Consider the following 16,721-nt stretch of genomic DNA (forward strand, 5'->3'; position numbering starts at 1 on the left):
AATCGTGAAAAGTTCCGTGGCAGTCAACGTGTTAAGGCGAAAATATGAAAAGATTCACGTGAAATCAATGACTTTAGCAATTATGTAACTTCTTGCCCAATGAAAATCTGGAACTTAGCGTTTCCATTTTTAAAGAAAAATTACATGATAGTCGTCCTTAGGGTGAAATCCGGAAGTATTCATGACGTTACATTTACCGATAGAATGTCCCAATGTGGATTGCACTCAAAGGCCAGTGTTCATAATTGGATCTTGCATTTAATGCCGGTTTTCATAGTCGGATCTTACATTTAAGACCGTCTCAAATTCATCTTCGGATGTTTCGTAACCAATGAAACGAGCTTTATTTTCACGCTGATTTATTTGCTGGGTGCAAAATATTGCATTCCGATTGGTGTATTTCCATTCACTTTCGGAAATGCACCAATCACAACGCAGTATTTCCCAGCGAGCAATCTCAACACGAAAAAAAAGCACCGCCGCCGGCTTAACGTGCGAAGATCCATGGGAGTACAAAAAAGTCCATCATCGTAACCGAGTTTTGCTGTTCTCGATCGCTCTCGACCGACGTTCAAAACGACATGCTGAAAAAATGTCACCAGACCGCTCACTTCCGGCTCACGATGGCAAGATGGCGGGCCTCCTCCTCCGCCGGACTTTCTCCTGAGAGTCTCTAGATCGCAGTAGATCCTTGCTCGCGGAACGCGCAGAGTAGCGCGATCATGAATTAGAAAGCGATCGCGCGCGGCAGACCGCACAATTCCTTCCGGTGCGCGGCAGAACTCGACGGGGCACATGTTATTACGACGCGACCGCTCCTCGCGATCTTCGTCCGCCAAATTCGGTAGAGCCTCGTTGCCCGCCGCCGAGTGTTCCGCTTGTTGCACAGTTGCCTAGGCGACTAACGTGCGTGCGAGTGCGTGTTCTCGGTGTTGCGTACGTGCGTAACGCGCGTGTGCATGTGTTCGCCTCGTGGTAGTTGTTCAACTCGTCGTTGGCCGCGTTCACACGGAGTGCTATGATAATAGACCGCTCGCCGTTAGGACGCCGACTCTCGCACCGTTCCAGCGCCTTCCTCGACGCGTCGATGTCCCGTGGCGCGGAAGCCTGAAGGAAGGTTGTTATTATGGATTACCCGGTGTTGGGCCACTACGATCCCACCGCAGAGACCACGGCTGGTAGCACCTGCGAGGACCAGCAAGAGCTGCTATGTGAGTGCCCATACTGTTCCTCGTATCTCGCGCCGTCTCCCTCTCGTCTCGGCTGCCCTCCGCCGTCTCGAGTAAAACCCGCCAAATGGACACGCGGCTACGTTCCCGTTGTTCCTCGAGCCGGCATCTCTTCCGGGAAGTTTCTCTATTCGCGCGATCAGCGCTCTTTGTCTCGCATCTCCGGCGCGCAGCATCTCTGTTTCCAGACGCTGCCGCGTATGGCGACGCGCATGCATGTGTTGCACTTCATCAGCTGGCGTCGTGTATCAGCTGTTCCTCCGATGTGCGGAGACGCAACTTCGCTCTTAGCGGACGTTTCGTTAGTGCCTCGCGAAGAACGGTGTTTCACGGATGAATGTGCCGATTGGGACGGACGGTTAGATCTGGCTTATCGTTTTATTATAGGATAAATAATTTTCGTATTTTTCCCATCTGGTATTCTGTTAAGGTTAAAGCGGAAAGACCGATCGGTTAAGAGTCGATTAAGTGGTTAATTGGTCAGTTAATTAATGTGGGATAAATCAGTTTGAATCAGCACTGTTCAAGCGTGTCGCACATTCTGCGTCTATTTTGCTGTTATATCCCAGTAGAAAACTGCGAAATATTTTAGAATAGGCTCAGTCTCCGTCTACTCGTAGAAATTGTTAGGATCTGTTTTTTTTTACTCTGCATATTTTATTGCTACGTTTAATTTGCTTTTATCTTATTTCGTGGAAAATCTAAAATATGAATATTTTAAGAGAAGAGAAATCTCACAAAGCTATAATTATAAACAGAAATATGAAATGATTTCGGTGTCGTTAGAAGAATCGTCACACTTGTCTCACTTTTGAGATAATGTACGCCAAAGGTATGGACCGTGATTCAATTTTCAACTGGTTCTCATTTCAGGGGAAGGAACTAATTATGTCTTGCCCGGAGATGAGTATGTACCTGCGGCGGAGCAGTTCGGAGAAGATTTTGCCGGGGCTGAGTTTCGCGAGACTAGAACGTTGCTCGCCGATGGCGGAGATAGATTTGGAGTTTCCACTGCCACTTTCGATACGATTGAGGAGCTTATGTGGATGGGGAATCAAGGGGTACACAATATTATTGATTCAGGGCTGCTGCAGACCGCGACCTATGCGAACCCCTGTGGCTTTACTGTTGTCAGTAACACTGATTCGTTATAGGGTCATGTAACGTCTTACTATGGGCCTGGTTTACAAAAGTACACCTCTTTTCAAGTCCACGCGACTCAGGAGATACGGCAGATTCATCCTGTGGATGAGGGGATCTTAGTGTTGTCGCAGAGTCAGCTGAGGTGTCAGTTGCGGCGGGGCATACCGATATTTACGCACACGTATGTTGACCGTCTCGTATATACCGACCGGAGATATCACGGAGAGAATAGGTTTTTCAGCGAGAATCTGGGAATTGTTGTAGGTCGTTGAACATGAACGATATGCAGTGCATGTTACAAATCTCACCGACCAGGCTGCTCATGGGCGGACATCAGGAAAAGATAATCGATTTTAATCTCACCACGGGGAAAGAGACTGGATTAGTAAGGATTCGTTAGTTGAATGTCAAGCGGACCCTCCCCCTTCCCTCGAACTCCCTTACAGCATTGCCAATTGTAGGTACAAGTAGGAGAACACGGTTGTGCGATATTGCGGCAGCACAGTAGACTTATTTGCGCGGGGAATCCCGCGGGAAGGATAGATCTCAGGGACCCAAATACATTAACGGTAGAGCATACTTTCGACACGCATAGCGGCTCCCTCAGTGATTTCGATGTCCAGGGCAATTATCTCGTTACGTGCGGATTCAGCAACAGGTGAGACACAAAGACGAGAATCGGGAAGGCCTCGAGCTACTCGAGAATATTCACCGAGCGTATCGTTTATTTAGCCGTCAAGGCCTCGCTGTTGATCGCTTTTTAATGGCCTATGATCTGCGACAAATGAGAGCGTTGAGTCCGGTGACCACTCTGGTATACCCCCTCTTACTGAGATTCCTACCGAGTTACTCTAGTCGGCTCGCGGTGGTCTCGCCCTTGGGACAAATGCAGTTGCTCGATACGATATACGCAAATGTACAGCCATCGATGACATGCTTGTATCAGGTTTGTAGATTTGTCATGTCATGCACGCTAGGACGTAAGGAGACTTAATTGAAGTGTGCAGAATAAATAGATATGTGTGCGCGTTTATTACTAGGTTGCTACCGGCGGCGCGATGATATTGTCATTTGACGTAGCTTCGACATCTCAGTTTCTCTGCTTCGGGGACGCGGCGGGTTCGATACATCTAATGTCCACCAACAACCCGGAGCCTCAATTTAACACGTTTTCTAGGTCAGCAAATATATATTTCTCCTTTGGAATAAATGAATAAATTACCATGTATTACTTGCAAAATTATGTTTTTCTCTCAGAGTTCATACTATACAGGGTGTCCCGGATCAATATGGATAAACTTCGTGAGAGCGTAGAACAGAGATGAACAAAAATGTCCTCACGAAGTTGATCTATGTTGACTCTGGGACATCCTGTGTAAAATATATGAATATATCTATGAGATTAAATGAGAAGTAATATTTTTCGTTTGACCAATCGCACGGTCGGGAGAAATTTTGTCTGTAATAAAAATGTATATTTTGATTTTAATTAGGCCTACGGAATTTGCCGATCCGGTCGAGACATTGCAACCTATTCCGTTCGATGATGACGTTACGCCGCTTAGTACAATACCAATAATGTATTCTGAACAACCACTTCTGAGTGATTGGCCGGAAGAATTTCTAAAAAAAGTTTATAGGTATGTGCGCGAGTTATGCAAGTTTCGTTCGTACACGTAGTATGTAATCGGGATGAAAGTTCACGCGTTGTATAAACGCTTACGCTTAAGAAACGAATAAGATTTTTGTTCGTTCGCAGGAAAACTCCGCCGATCGATCCCGAAATTTTGCGCACAATGAAGATGCAGGGAACAATTGGATACGCGCCGAATCCTCAGGCTTTTCGCCGAAATCAAGTGAGGAAACAATATTCACCCACTCTACTACAATATTCTCCTCCGTCTCTTCTTAAATTACCTTGAACTCCGTTCACACATCCTCTCGACGATTTCTTCTATAATTTCGTTTGTCAAATTTTGGGAGCCGTACTGGCGACGACGAACTCGACGTCGAACTTGGTGTGCTGTTTTTACGTATCGTTGAATTGTCATTGCAAGTTTACGTAAACGCATTGTATAAGAGTCCACCCGTGATATCCGAGCAATTCGCTACGCACGACTTGCCGAGACATAAACAGTATCGAATGTATCGCATACTCCGGAGATATATTAACACGAGCGCCCCTTTATGGCTTTGGTGATGATTTCACCGGCGTGAAAAATAAGCAATATGCTGTCAGCGTATTAATGCTCACTGCAATTGAAATATTTAATTTTCTAGATGAAGGATTTGCTGTAATGTGGATTAAGACTGATAACATTTCGTGATAATTATTGTAGTCTATAAAGAAACGTGATATATTTTCGTAAGCTAGTCCAAGGTATTCTAATTTTTCAATAGCAACACCTCAGAAAGTGAACAGCAAAGTTGCAAAGTGTATCGTAAATATACACTATAAAAATTACACCGGGATCTCCCCCCTCTTTCGTTTTTGTTACTTAAGTTCTTTCGAAAAAATTCGAAAAAAATATGATTGTTATAACTTCAAAGATGGACATAAAGTCGATATCGCCATTATTGCTTCGATATCGCAAATTGTTAACTTTTACGTTGCGTCATGATGAATATTCTCCTGTTGTCGATATTCGCAGGAAAGAATAATTTGTTTTCTTTTTTGTTTTGGCCAGTATTATATTTACATATATCATGCCTATATGAGATTGAAAAAAAACCTCGATATGCAAAAGGAGCGCATTTTAAGGATCCAATAATATCTTATCAATACTTCAACGATGTGCCACAATTTATAACGAATAAGAAAAAAAAAATATATATATATATATATAAACATATATATATATATATAATAAAAATGCCTCTGTTAATATACACTAAAGTACCGTATAGCGTATGAATGCACAGTGCATAAATTCTAAATATATTTTTATTATCGGTTTAAAAATTCATAGAAGTACCGTGATACTGTAGGTGTGTGTCAAATCAATGCAATTATCATCAAATATCGCATCGTGTGTCTCCTTTGTTATTGTCATACTACAATATCGATAATTTATTTTTTCGTTTAGAGAGACCTTTATCGGAGTTTATTATAAATTAAGAGCTGAATTTGGGAGATTTTTTTTTTATCAATGTGCAACCGGCGACTTCGACGTTGCAGATATTTTTCCTTACCTTTTCGCGTCTCTTCACGGAGATGATAATTTGTGAAAACAGATTCTGTGTATCGCGGAGAATCGTTCGAATGTTTACTTCGTTGGAGAATAATTTTCAGAAAGCTTATATGTGTGCGGCAGCATCTGTGGGCAAAAGAGAAAAAAAAAAAGGAAAACGTGCGTTCAATTTCCAGTGCCGATAGTGTTAAGGCTCGATTTCCTTATAGCTGTTTGTGTTGACGTTTGCAGAACGCCCCAACGTAAAGAGGAAGAATCGCGAACGAATGTTTCGATACGCCTTCCGCCGAAAGCTTTCCGTATAATCCCTGTGCTTTAGTGTGTCGAGCTGCGTGATACTCTCTACTGCCTCCGATCCTGCAAAGTGCCGTACCGAATGGTGATTTTGCGATCGACGCATTTTTCGTCCGTTTATCTTCTCCGTTCAATGATTTCCGCTCAGCAATCTCGATAGTAGGCGTATACACGATCGTTATTAGTATATTTACACGTAGACTATGTTTCCGCATGATGATGTATACTCCAAGTTGTACTTGAGTGAAACAATAAAGGTTGTATTGACATATACAATAGTATGCGTAACTTTAATGACGACGCGCCGCATCGGTTCGGTTCCTGCATGATCACGCACACACGCGCGTTCTCCGCGCAGGTATTGTTTACGTTTTCTCTTCTCACGAAGTCACTTCCCGTCGTCGCAACGAAATCCACACGAACTCCCGTCAGCCTGAGCACAGCTCGAACCGCGATCCGAGAACCGAGAGATTTTCGCATCTTTTTCTTTCTTTCTGTTTTTTTTTTTTCTTCAGTGGGACAAGAATAAATAATACCTCTTTTGCAGGTACCGTACGATTTGGAAAAACGACGTGGCTTAGTCGCGAAGCTTTTCGCGGGGGACTCACGGTCTAAAACAGACGGCGACGCTGCTTTCGTGGCGATACCTAAGCGTTATCGTAAGATCGAGTTGAAATATTCACGGCTCGGTTACGACGATTTCGATTTCGATCAGTACAATCGCACCAGCTTTTGCGGCCTGGAGGCCACCTTGCCCAACAGTTATTGCAATGCTATGCTGCAGGTAAGTGCAGCCGATGGGAGACCTAGCCCTAGACCTAGGTGAAGCTACACGGAAGAGAAAGATTGCTTGAATTAACGCGACATCATTGTTATGTTGCGAGTTAAACGCGTTTTGGTTGAAGGATGTCGAATTTCTGCTTCTTGAGAACCGAATTGGTTTCGTAAGAACCAGCAATTCTGTTTCCTTCAACCAAAACGCGTTCGGCTCACATTAATTCATCCGATCTTTTTCTTCGTATACTAGATTTAGCTATAAACTAGAAGAAATGAAGAAGTAAACATAAACCCAGTAAACATCGATAGACGGTAACGTTACAACAATTATAATTCCCCATTCAACAAAGTAACTGTTATATACAACGCGTGTTATATTGCACATTGTTGAGTGAGATATTATATAACATTAATGTAATGTTGCTGTTACTTGACGTTCTCTGAGAAGGCATGAAGCGAATAACAGAGAAAGAAGGAGAACCATTCTAGTAAGCAAGAAATTCAATTCATTCATTAAATCAATCTTTTAAAACATTCATTTTATATAAATTTTATAAACCTTCTGATGTAATGTTTTATAAATGTTTTCAAACTGTTACTTGATAATATAATATTCTTAAATATTAAAATCATAATGTGGAAATGTTATTTTTAACGTTTTGAATCAAATATCGTTAACAATGACGTTGTATACAACGTTAAGAATTGCATATTTGAAAACGTTACATGTTATAAAATACCATTGTAACAACGTTGTGTCAATGATTTCTTGCTTACCGGGCTCATCGTCGTTCAGACGCGAATTCGTTATGTTCGTGCTTTGCAGCTGCTATACTACTGCGAGCCTGTGCGGATAGCGTTGCTCTCGCATTCGTGCCAGCGAGAATTCTGTCTCTCCTGCGAGCTTGGCTTCCTGTTCCACATGCTGGACATCTCGCGAGGGTTGCCCTGTCAGGCCGCGAACTTCCTCAGGGCTTTCAGGACGGTGCCCGAGGCAGCGGCCTTGGGGCTCATACTGAGCGACCTGCATCCGGAAGCTAAGAGGAAGATCAGCTTGATCAGGCTTATACAAGTACGAGCGGTGAAGTAGCTCACTCACGATCGCCGATCATACCGTTCACAGTTGCGCTCACGGCTGTGCATTTTCCTCAGAGCTGGAACCGGTTCATCCTGCATCAAATACATTATGAGATCCTGGAGACTAAGAAGCGGCAGCAGGAGGAACAAGAGGCGGCGCGGCTCAAGTTGGGCTCCAAGTATCCGCCGTTTGTCTATAACGAGCAGGATTTCCCGAGCATCCTCGAGGACCTCGGTTCTCGGTACAGGAGCCACGACGAAGAGAGGAGGAGGAGACGGAAGCAAGAGGAGGATGGTAAATATATGTGGATCACATCGAAAGGTAAACACAATTCATGTGTAACCTTCGCACTGGGCACTTTTTGTGTTTATTTTTCAATTTGTATGTGATTATTTGATCTGTCCGCTCGGCGAAAGGCTGCAGCGAAATATCCGAAGAATAACAAGAGGTAAACCGAGAGAGAAACAGAGAGAGAGAGAGAGAGAGGATTGTTTTGTTATATATAAGCATATTATATACATCCTTATGAATATCGCGGAGACGTTGCGTCTTGTATTCTTAGGATATCAACTGGAGTTTTCTCAATACGCGCGAAAGCGTGTGTTGTTTATCTTCAATTTTTTTTTTTTAACATACAGTTTTGTTTGACTTTACATCGATAAGTTACGGTAACGCTTTCCGTTTATATACTCCTTACAACGCTTCAAGATATCATTGTGTATACACATCATTTTTTTTTTTAGTAAGAAGCCGCCAGTTCCTTGTATTTTTATTTTCCAAAAGTTGCATGATCTTGCTTTTATAGAGAGAATCCTGAAATTTAAAGATATGCGATTGACGATCCACGTGTTAAAAGTAACGTGCAAAAGTGCCGAGGTGTCAAGTCGGCTTAACATTTTACAGAGTGATCATTCCCAAATTGCCGACGATGATCTATCTCGTGTCGCTTTGTTTGTTACAAAGACCGACCGATGTACAGACGTTCCCTTAAAAAAAAATCAACTCTTCTCTAGACCGAGAACACCTGTTAGAAACGTTACATGCATATCTTACTCATCGAACGGTATTTTTACTCAAACTCTTAATAATGCTCGCTTCTTCTTTTATCCTTGAATGCACATTCATTGCGGGTAGATAAGAACACCAAAAAATCCGCCGAAGAGAACGAAGTACGGGACGAAGAAACAGAGATCAGTCGTCTATTTGGATCCGAACAAATGCACATACATCGCTGTCTCAAATGTGGGCAAGAAGCTACAAAACATTCCATCATGTTGCTGTCGAACTTAGTTTATCCGGAAATAGTCAATTCTTGTAAGCCACTTTCGAGAGACACGCGACCGAGGCCTCGGCCGAGGGCGAGTCCGGCGTGTGAAATGTTCGAGGAACATTTAGTTGCGAGTATCTTGACTACTGAAGACCACAGTGAACGAGAGAAACTATCCCAATAGATACGTTACGTTGCTGTTTAAGCGCACAAAATGACGGGATTCACCTTTGAGCGATGTTCAAAAGATTCCAATTCAAAGTTCGAAGTTCATCCAATGCTCACGCGTTCACACGCTCGACTCTCCTCTGCGCGGTCCTCGGTCCTTTTCTCAACGCGTCCGTCCGCAATCGCGACTGAACGTAAGATTTGCCTTTTTGTAGCTGAAGAGGTACCGTTCACGAGTGTTCTTGCCCGCAGTTTAAGACCCGAGAAAATTACACCCGCATGGTGTGACAATTGCCAGAAATTTACACCTACTCTCCAGTCTCGACAATTGACTAAACTACCTCAAATACTGGCTCTAAACTGCGGCTTAGATACTCAGCAGGTACTTACAACACAAGTCTAGACATACAATTTGTAGCTACGATACGAAATCAAAGCATGAAAGCCGCCACGCTGCGCGCCCCGGCCGTACGAGAGTCACGCGGACCAATTGTTTACAGGACAAGGCGTTCTGGCAGAATCAGATGGACATCGTGGTGCAAAAGGTGTTGGCCGGGAAGGAAATTAGTCCCTGCTCCAGCCCCGTGCCCGTCACCGCCAAGCCGTGCCGATACGGCAATAATTGCACTCGAGTCGGGTGTCGATTCAGGCACGTCGGTCGCGACTCGGGTACGCTAAGTAGGATCAACCATCCGATACAGCGGGAAGCAAAGCGGTTTGGACGCAGCCAAGTTCAGAACGCAGCCGACGGTCCAATGAAAAAACGAATTAGTCAGAAATAAGTTCACCTCGATGGACCATCGGCTTGATCTCTGAACTCAGCCGGGTCCAAACTCAGTTTTGCACCACACTATACATTGTTCAGGGTTAGAAAGTTACTTTTGAAAAGTAACTCGTTACTCAATTGAGATAAGTGCGATTGCGTTACCGTGACTGATGAAACAAAGATAACGTTCTTATCAAGTCATTATTGAGAAAAGTAATTTGCATCGGCGTTACGAGTCGCTTCACCAATCCCGACGTTGTTCGAAACGAACGTCGACTACAGCATGCTTATCAATCGTGCAGAGTCGGAGAGAGTGTTACCGTCACCTACGACTTCGTCGGCGTCGCCTCCTAGTCACTTGTATTACTCGCATTCCTGGATACCTCACAACATCGAGATCTCCCTCGACGAGAACGGAGAACTGACTGTGCGGAAACTGAACGGCTTGGCGAACGAGTCGAATAACGGCGCGTCCGCGCGAACGAACGTGGTGATGGAGAACGGCCGAGACGACAGTAAGGTACAAATAATCGCCGAAAACGTCGGGGACGATCACGACGGCGAAGAGAGCGCCGCGAACAGCAACGCTGCCGAGGCGAAAAGTACAAATCCTGATATTCCCATTAATACTCAAAAAATACAATACAGTCTCAGCGCCGTTGTCTGTTACGTCGACGACAAGACTAACGAGGAGCGGAGGAACATCGTGGCGCTTCTGCAGGTCGGGCCGAATTATCACGAGCGATTGTCGGGCAGTGCAGTGTCGCAGTGGTACATCTTCAACGATTTCTGGTGAGTATTTCGCACTTTGAAAAGATTTATTTACGGAAAAATATTAAGTATAGAGGAGAGGGTGATACTATGCCCCCCCCCCCACATTTACATTTTGTACAATAACTTTGAATAATCAATAATTTTTAATTAAAAATTTAGCGATTACATTCGTTAAAATATTGTTCAATCGATTTTAAACTCAAAGTTATGGAATATTGATTACTTAGGACATTATTTATAAAAAAAAAGTGATGACACTGCATAATGGATTGAAGAGGCACAGGAGTGGTAATGTGACCCTCCATTAAAATATATTTAGGAAATTGGTTTCGTTTTGATAAATTTGGAAATTTTTATGAATTAAAGAAAAGTGAAATTATAAGAAAAAGAACGATGCGACCGCGTGTCGAGTACCCACCATGTACGTGCGACGTTTGCATTGCAGTATATCGGCGGTGACACCGCAGGAAGCGGTGTGGTTCAATCTCGACTGGAAGATACCGTGCGTGCTTCATTATACGGCGATACCTGCGCCCGAACCGACGCCGTTTGTCAACCCGCTCACGTACGACGTGTTTGGGGAAGACAAGTGCATCGCTCGCAGCGGTGGGACCAGAGGCATCACGTTCACACCACTTTCGTCGGACGAGATGCCTCAGAAAGGTACATCCGCCACCTTCCGGACGCATCGTCCGTGCTGTTGCCCAAATAGAATCGCGGAAGTTGCTCTTTAAACGTGACTATTGTTACTGGTTACCAGTAGGTCCGTTCTGTAACTTTAACTTTTTGTAACTAATGACAGTGCCGTTAAAAGTTACAGGACTGCATTCCAGAACTCTATTGAGTGGCAGAGTAGCATTTAATTGACCAATCTGGATAGAAGAACAGAGATTTTTTTATTATTGTTGGTTAATTAAATGCTACTCTACCACTCGAGTAGAGTTTTAAAATGCAATTCAAAGTAGGTCTACAGGATTGAAAAGCAAACCTTGGGTAATGAGTAACGGATGACTGGTTACTTTTAAAAAGCAACTTTTTTGACACTGTTCGTTATGCATTAAACAAAATACCGTTATTGTTACTCAAGTAATGTCCGAGTACTACTCGTATATCCGAATCGTTGTAGGAGAGTTGGTAGGAATCGACGCGGAGTTCGTTACTTTGAATCAAGAAGAATCCGAGCTGCGGAGCGACGGCAAGATGTCGACCATCAAACCGAGTCACATGTCGGTCGCGCGAATTACCTGTATACGCGGGTATGATATCTGAATTGTCATAAATTCTCCTCTAATGTCTCATAAGCGAAAAATCTCCCTCTGGTCTTGTTGGCCGACGAGAAACGATCGGACTTTAGCTGGGAGATACGTTTCATCACGAAAATGTGGTGTATACTCGCTCGATATAACGTAAGTCGCAATTACATGGAAACCTTTTGGCAAGCAGGCAAGGCCCACTGGAAGGTACACCATTCATAGACGATTACATAAGCACGCAGGAACAGGTGGTCGACTACCTTACCAAATTCAGCGGGATTCAGCCGGGCGACTTAGATGCGAACTTCAGCAGCAAGCATCTCACTACTTTGAAGTCAACGTATCAGAAGTTGAGGTTTCTAGTAGACAACGGCATCATCTTCGTCGGCCACGGCCTGAAGAATGATTTCAGGTAAATTCGGGCTTGGTCTCTCGATGGTCTCTCAGCGCTAACGAGTACATTGGCTTTCGAAACGGTTTAAACACCTTCTTTTCGAGTAATTTCCAGAAGTCAACTTCTCTCACTGGACCGTCAGCCGTGTTGTAAATAACGTCGATAAAAGAGTTCAGACAGGGTTACAAAGGGGAGTTTCAAACCGTTTTGGGACTCAGGGTACGCACACAGTCGGCAGTTTAAAGGTTGCGACATTTTTTTCGGCGAGTTTCGCAACGCATTCTGCGTCCAATAAGATAATTTATTTTTTAGTAATTCTAAATAGATACATTATCGTCATTCGAATATTTGTGAAACTGCAGATAATGTGTATATGTGTGTATACCTTTCTCTTTTTTCATTCACTTTTTCTCTTTCTTAACGATCATTCTTTATAGGGTGATAAATCTGGTGGTGCCACCGGAGCAAATAGTGGACACAGTTTTGCTGTTTCACTTACCTCGTCATCGCATGGTGTCGTTACGTTTCTTGACCTGGCACTTCCTAGGCAAGAAGATTCAATCCGAGACTCACGATTCAGCGGAGGACGCACGAGCGGCTCTGGAATTGTATCGCAAATACAAGGAACTGGAGGACTCGGGGCAATTGGCAGAAACGCTCAAGGAGCTCTACGAAGTGGGCACGCAACTGCAGTGGAAAGTAAAGAAACGGGACGACTCCCCGCGTCGTACTTAGTCTATTCTTTCTCATCACGAATCCGTAAGTTCGTTCATTAATGTTGCTCGTGCTTTCAGGTTCCTGATAGCTGATACGAGGGTGATGTGTGTAACGATGTAGACGATAAGATAAATTTCAATAGTGATCACGACGAGTAGGTGACACGGACATTTTTTTTAATGTGTCCATTTGTTCAACATCACACGGAGAAAGGAGAAACGAGGATTTACGGAAAAAAAAATGGTTTAGGTTAAGGCCAAGGCTGATGGTTAATGTTAAGGTTAAGGCTCCAATATCTTCAGTCGAAAAGGGAAGAAAGAATATGACAAATATGCGAGCCGGTCCGCTGAAGTAAATGTGCAAACTATGAAAAGTATATATATTTTTTTTTAATATGATATTACCGTCAATACAGAATATCTTTTATCGGGCTTTTCTCAAAAAAGATCAAGAGAATAATTAGAGAATAATTAGAGAGTCAAAAATTTCGAGATAGAGATTAAAAAGAAAATTAAGGGAACCGAATTGTACTTATGGACATTCTATATTAATCCTTAATTGAAAGAGGCCAATGAGAGCCGGAGTTGGTAAGTAGTTACGAGATTAAAAATTATTAGATTTAAAAAGTCGATGAATCCGAAAACGTTTCGGTCATAGATTCCGAGCCTTTTCAATCACAAAGATTGACTGCGTAGTACTGGTCGTAACCAGTAAATTCTTTCTGAGAGTCTGATTCATATATTCTTTATTATATTTCTTGTATGAAGAAAAAATTTGGTGACGTTTTGCGCATTTACTTCATATTTTTTCTTCCTTTCCTGATTGATAATGAAAAAGACTCGGAGGTAAGCTCGTCACGCGCTACGTTTGCGATTGATGAAAAATTTCGATGTTCATAGTCCAATTGGAGAATGGGGAATGCGGGGGAAAGGTTTATTTTACGCACGCACACGCACGCGCGCGCGCCCACACACACACACACACACACACACACACACACACACACACACACACAACATGTATTAATTATTAGATAGATCTTAAGAATTGCGTGATCGCGATACACGTGAAATTAATAATTCGCTGTGAACCGGCAAGGACCCCCGGTGTGTACTCGTTTAGTGTCGTTCTCATCGGTTGTGTTAACATCAATCATTGTTGCATCCGTTCATTAGACGTGTGATGTATAAACTTTACAAGAACAAGAGATAACGCGGCAGTTCGCGAGTATTTCGTCAGTATCCGTCTGATCTCGATCATGCGTAGTCGGTTAGAAGGCGAGATCGAACGAGAACAACTCTTGTTGATCGTGATTTTAAACGCGGCCGTCCGGTTTGGCGGCTGAACCTGTACATATTGTCCGGTCGACGTCATCGGCGTTTTTAGGGAGCAGCAGCAACGATTGCCGCCACTGCCCGACAGAATATCAATGTATCGTTGTAATTTCTTAATCGCTCATATTGTGTCCCGTGTGAAAGCCAACGTATTCCATCCCCAATCCATCAGACGAGACAGCCGGGCGTAGACGTAATAAATAGTTGTTAATGCAGTAGCAATAATAATCGGATCGCGTTCATCCGGTAAGTACGTTGTACTTATATAAGTACACCGAGTAAGCGACAGTAAAACACACACATCATACACACACACGCACACACCCACCGTTTCCTTTTATACGTACCTCCTCGAGCGCGTTTAACTTTTGTACGACTTTACATCTCTCATATGCAGGATTTTTTATAAAAATTTTCATCCCAATGGACCTCGGTTCCTTCGGCAACCCCGATCATGTACATGAGTATATTTACACACATGTACCGAAACAGTCACAGCATTTTCATTCGTCGCCGTGAGCGATCGTCACATCTCGAAACTGACTCCATTTGTACGAGGCTTTCGAAACGCGAAAGAAGAAGAGGAAAAAAAAACAAAGAAAACCTATTAACGAGAATATGGTAGTATATTTTACAAACTGACAATTGTACTCATTATAGATTATTTTTATATGCATTTTACTAATGAGAAGAAAAAAAAAGATATGAAGGATACTGTCCAGATCTATCGAGAAAAAAAGTCGAGATTAAGGCTCCTATTTCTTCGCCGTGACCACCTTGATTAATGACATTAAAAGCGAGAAAACGTGTAAAGTTTTTGCGGAATACGTCGAAATAAAAATATTGCAATCGATCGAGTAATTTCTGAAAAATAGGGAACTTTCGTTTTATTCTAACAGACAATAAACAGCCATAAGATTAATGTAGCAAAATGATAAGAAAGGATCATTTTACAGTTATTCATTGATTGTTAGAGCAAAAGTAAAGTTTTCGAACTATTTCACAGAGCTGCTCGATCGACTGCAACTGTATCACTTTATGGATATATCTTTTTATTTCAATGTATTTCGCAAGATTTTTCTTGAGCAGGTGTCTTCTCGTTTCTGAAGTCATCAAAACAAGATGGCCGCGGCGAGGAAACGGGAGCCTTAATGAAGCATATATTTTTTTATATCCGGAGAAATTTTCTTATAATTTGTGCACGATGTAACTTATACACCGATTTCAGCGGAAACGGTCAATACAATGCAGGCAGTACACACGATGTTGATATAGTAAGCATTTGTTTTACGTCAACCGCTGTTACGTCATTGTAATTTTTCAATAAATGGTTGTACAAATCATCTGTTTAACGTGCAATCTTTTGTCCTTTAGCTTACGAAGTGTCGCACGAAACGATCTTGGACAGTTTTATCGAGAAAACAGAATGAGCAATGTACGCAAAATGGTATTAATTTTATTATGTATATGTATATTCCTTTTTTTTTAATATTAGATCTTAGCGCTGTATGTACAAGTCCATTCTACTTTCCTATTTATACCGAGGATTTTTCTCCTCGGCAAGATAGCGTTTGTCTACTTGTCGTAGTAGGTAGTTTTTTTTTAGTAATTAACATAATTAATATAATTAATTAATTAATAATTTACAATAGGGATGGGCGATATTGAAAAGAGACAGTCGACATTCGAAAAAGTAACAGATTATAAAAATTACCGATTTCTAATTCGTTAGAATCGTAAAATGCATCTGGCGTCATCGAGTGTTGCCGTGGAAAGTAAACGAGGAGTAAAAGTTTTCCTCACTTGACAAGATGAAAAATCAGAATGTCGTTCAGAACAAACTCAAGGCAATTCAAATTGAGTATTACACACGCACATACATACATATAGGAGCCCAGTAAAGAGTACAGTCAGTCAAGTTTAGTATTGCAATTTAATAACGTGGTTATTATTATATACATTTATATTTAATTATTAAGAAGCTATATATATATATTATTAGAAGAATATATATATTATTAGAAGAGGTATTAAGAAGCTATCGACATACAGATCAGTCGAAGTTAACAAATCAATTGTCTGCTCAACAATTGATTTAGTTAAAAATAAAAAAAAGAATCGAACATCGATTCATCAGTCGTACATCGCCCATCTCTAATTTACAGATTGTACACACATTCACCTTACACGCGTGGTTGCCATCCACGCTGTTGTTATGGCGTTCAAGCATACGTTATGTATTATGTATAAGATATATATACGTAAAAATATATATATAAGGCATATCTTTTATATATATATATATATATATCTTATTTTATATCGACATATATATG

The 16,721-nt window shown here is 42.2% G+C and overlaps 1 protein-coding gene across 5 annotated transcripts; it reads left to right on the forward strand.

Moving 5' to 3' along the window:
* Positions 1 to 634: 634 nt before the first annotated feature.
* Positions 635 to 16,696, forward strand: LOC106751624 (PAB-dependent poly(A)-specific ribonuclease subunit PAN2). Of its 5 annotated transcripts, XM_014632584.1 has the most exons (21): positions 635 to 1,211; positions 2,103 to 2,290; positions 2,384 to 2,553; positions 2,637 to 2,757; positions 2,834 to 3,030; positions 3,105 to 3,318; positions 3,413 to 3,549; positions 3,866 to 4,012; positions 4,132 to 4,228; positions 6,405 to 6,641; positions 7,461 to 7,706; positions 7,787 to 8,033; positions 8,847 to 9,026; positions 9,363 to 9,529; positions 9,648 to 9,816; positions 10,216 to 10,705; positions 11,133 to 11,350; positions 11,814 to 11,943; positions 12,131 to 12,352; positions 12,772 to 13,033; positions 13,129 to 16,696. In XM_014632584.1, the coding sequence occupies exons 1-21, from the start codon at positions 1,127 to 1,129 to the stop codon at positions 13,141 to 13,143; spliced, it is 3,939 nt and encodes a 1,312-aa protein (XP_014488070.1). In that variant the 5' UTR covers positions 635 to 1,126; the 3' UTR covers positions 13,144 to 16,696. The 5 variants fall into 5 exon arrangements, 4 of the variants coding, with proteins under 4 accessions (XP_014488070.1, XP_014488068.1, XP_014488071.1 ...); XR_001375077.1 differs by lacking the exon at positions 13,129 to 16,696 and having other exon boundaries at positions 12,131 to 12,579; positions 12,772 to 12,834; XM_014632582.1 differs by having other exon boundaries at positions 12,772 to 16,696.
* The last annotated feature ends 25 nt before the right edge of the window (positions 16,697 to 16,721 follow it).

Source organism: Dinoponera quadriceps, unplaced genomic scaffold (genome assembly GCF_001313825.1).
Source record: "Dinoponera quadriceps isolate SergipeBrazil2010 unplaced genomic scaffold, ASM131382v1 scaffold386, whole genome shotgun sequence".
In the NCBI taxonomy this organism is placed as follows: domain Eukaryota; kingdom Metazoa; phylum Arthropoda; class Insecta; order Hymenoptera; family Formicidae; genus Dinoponera; species Dinoponera quadriceps.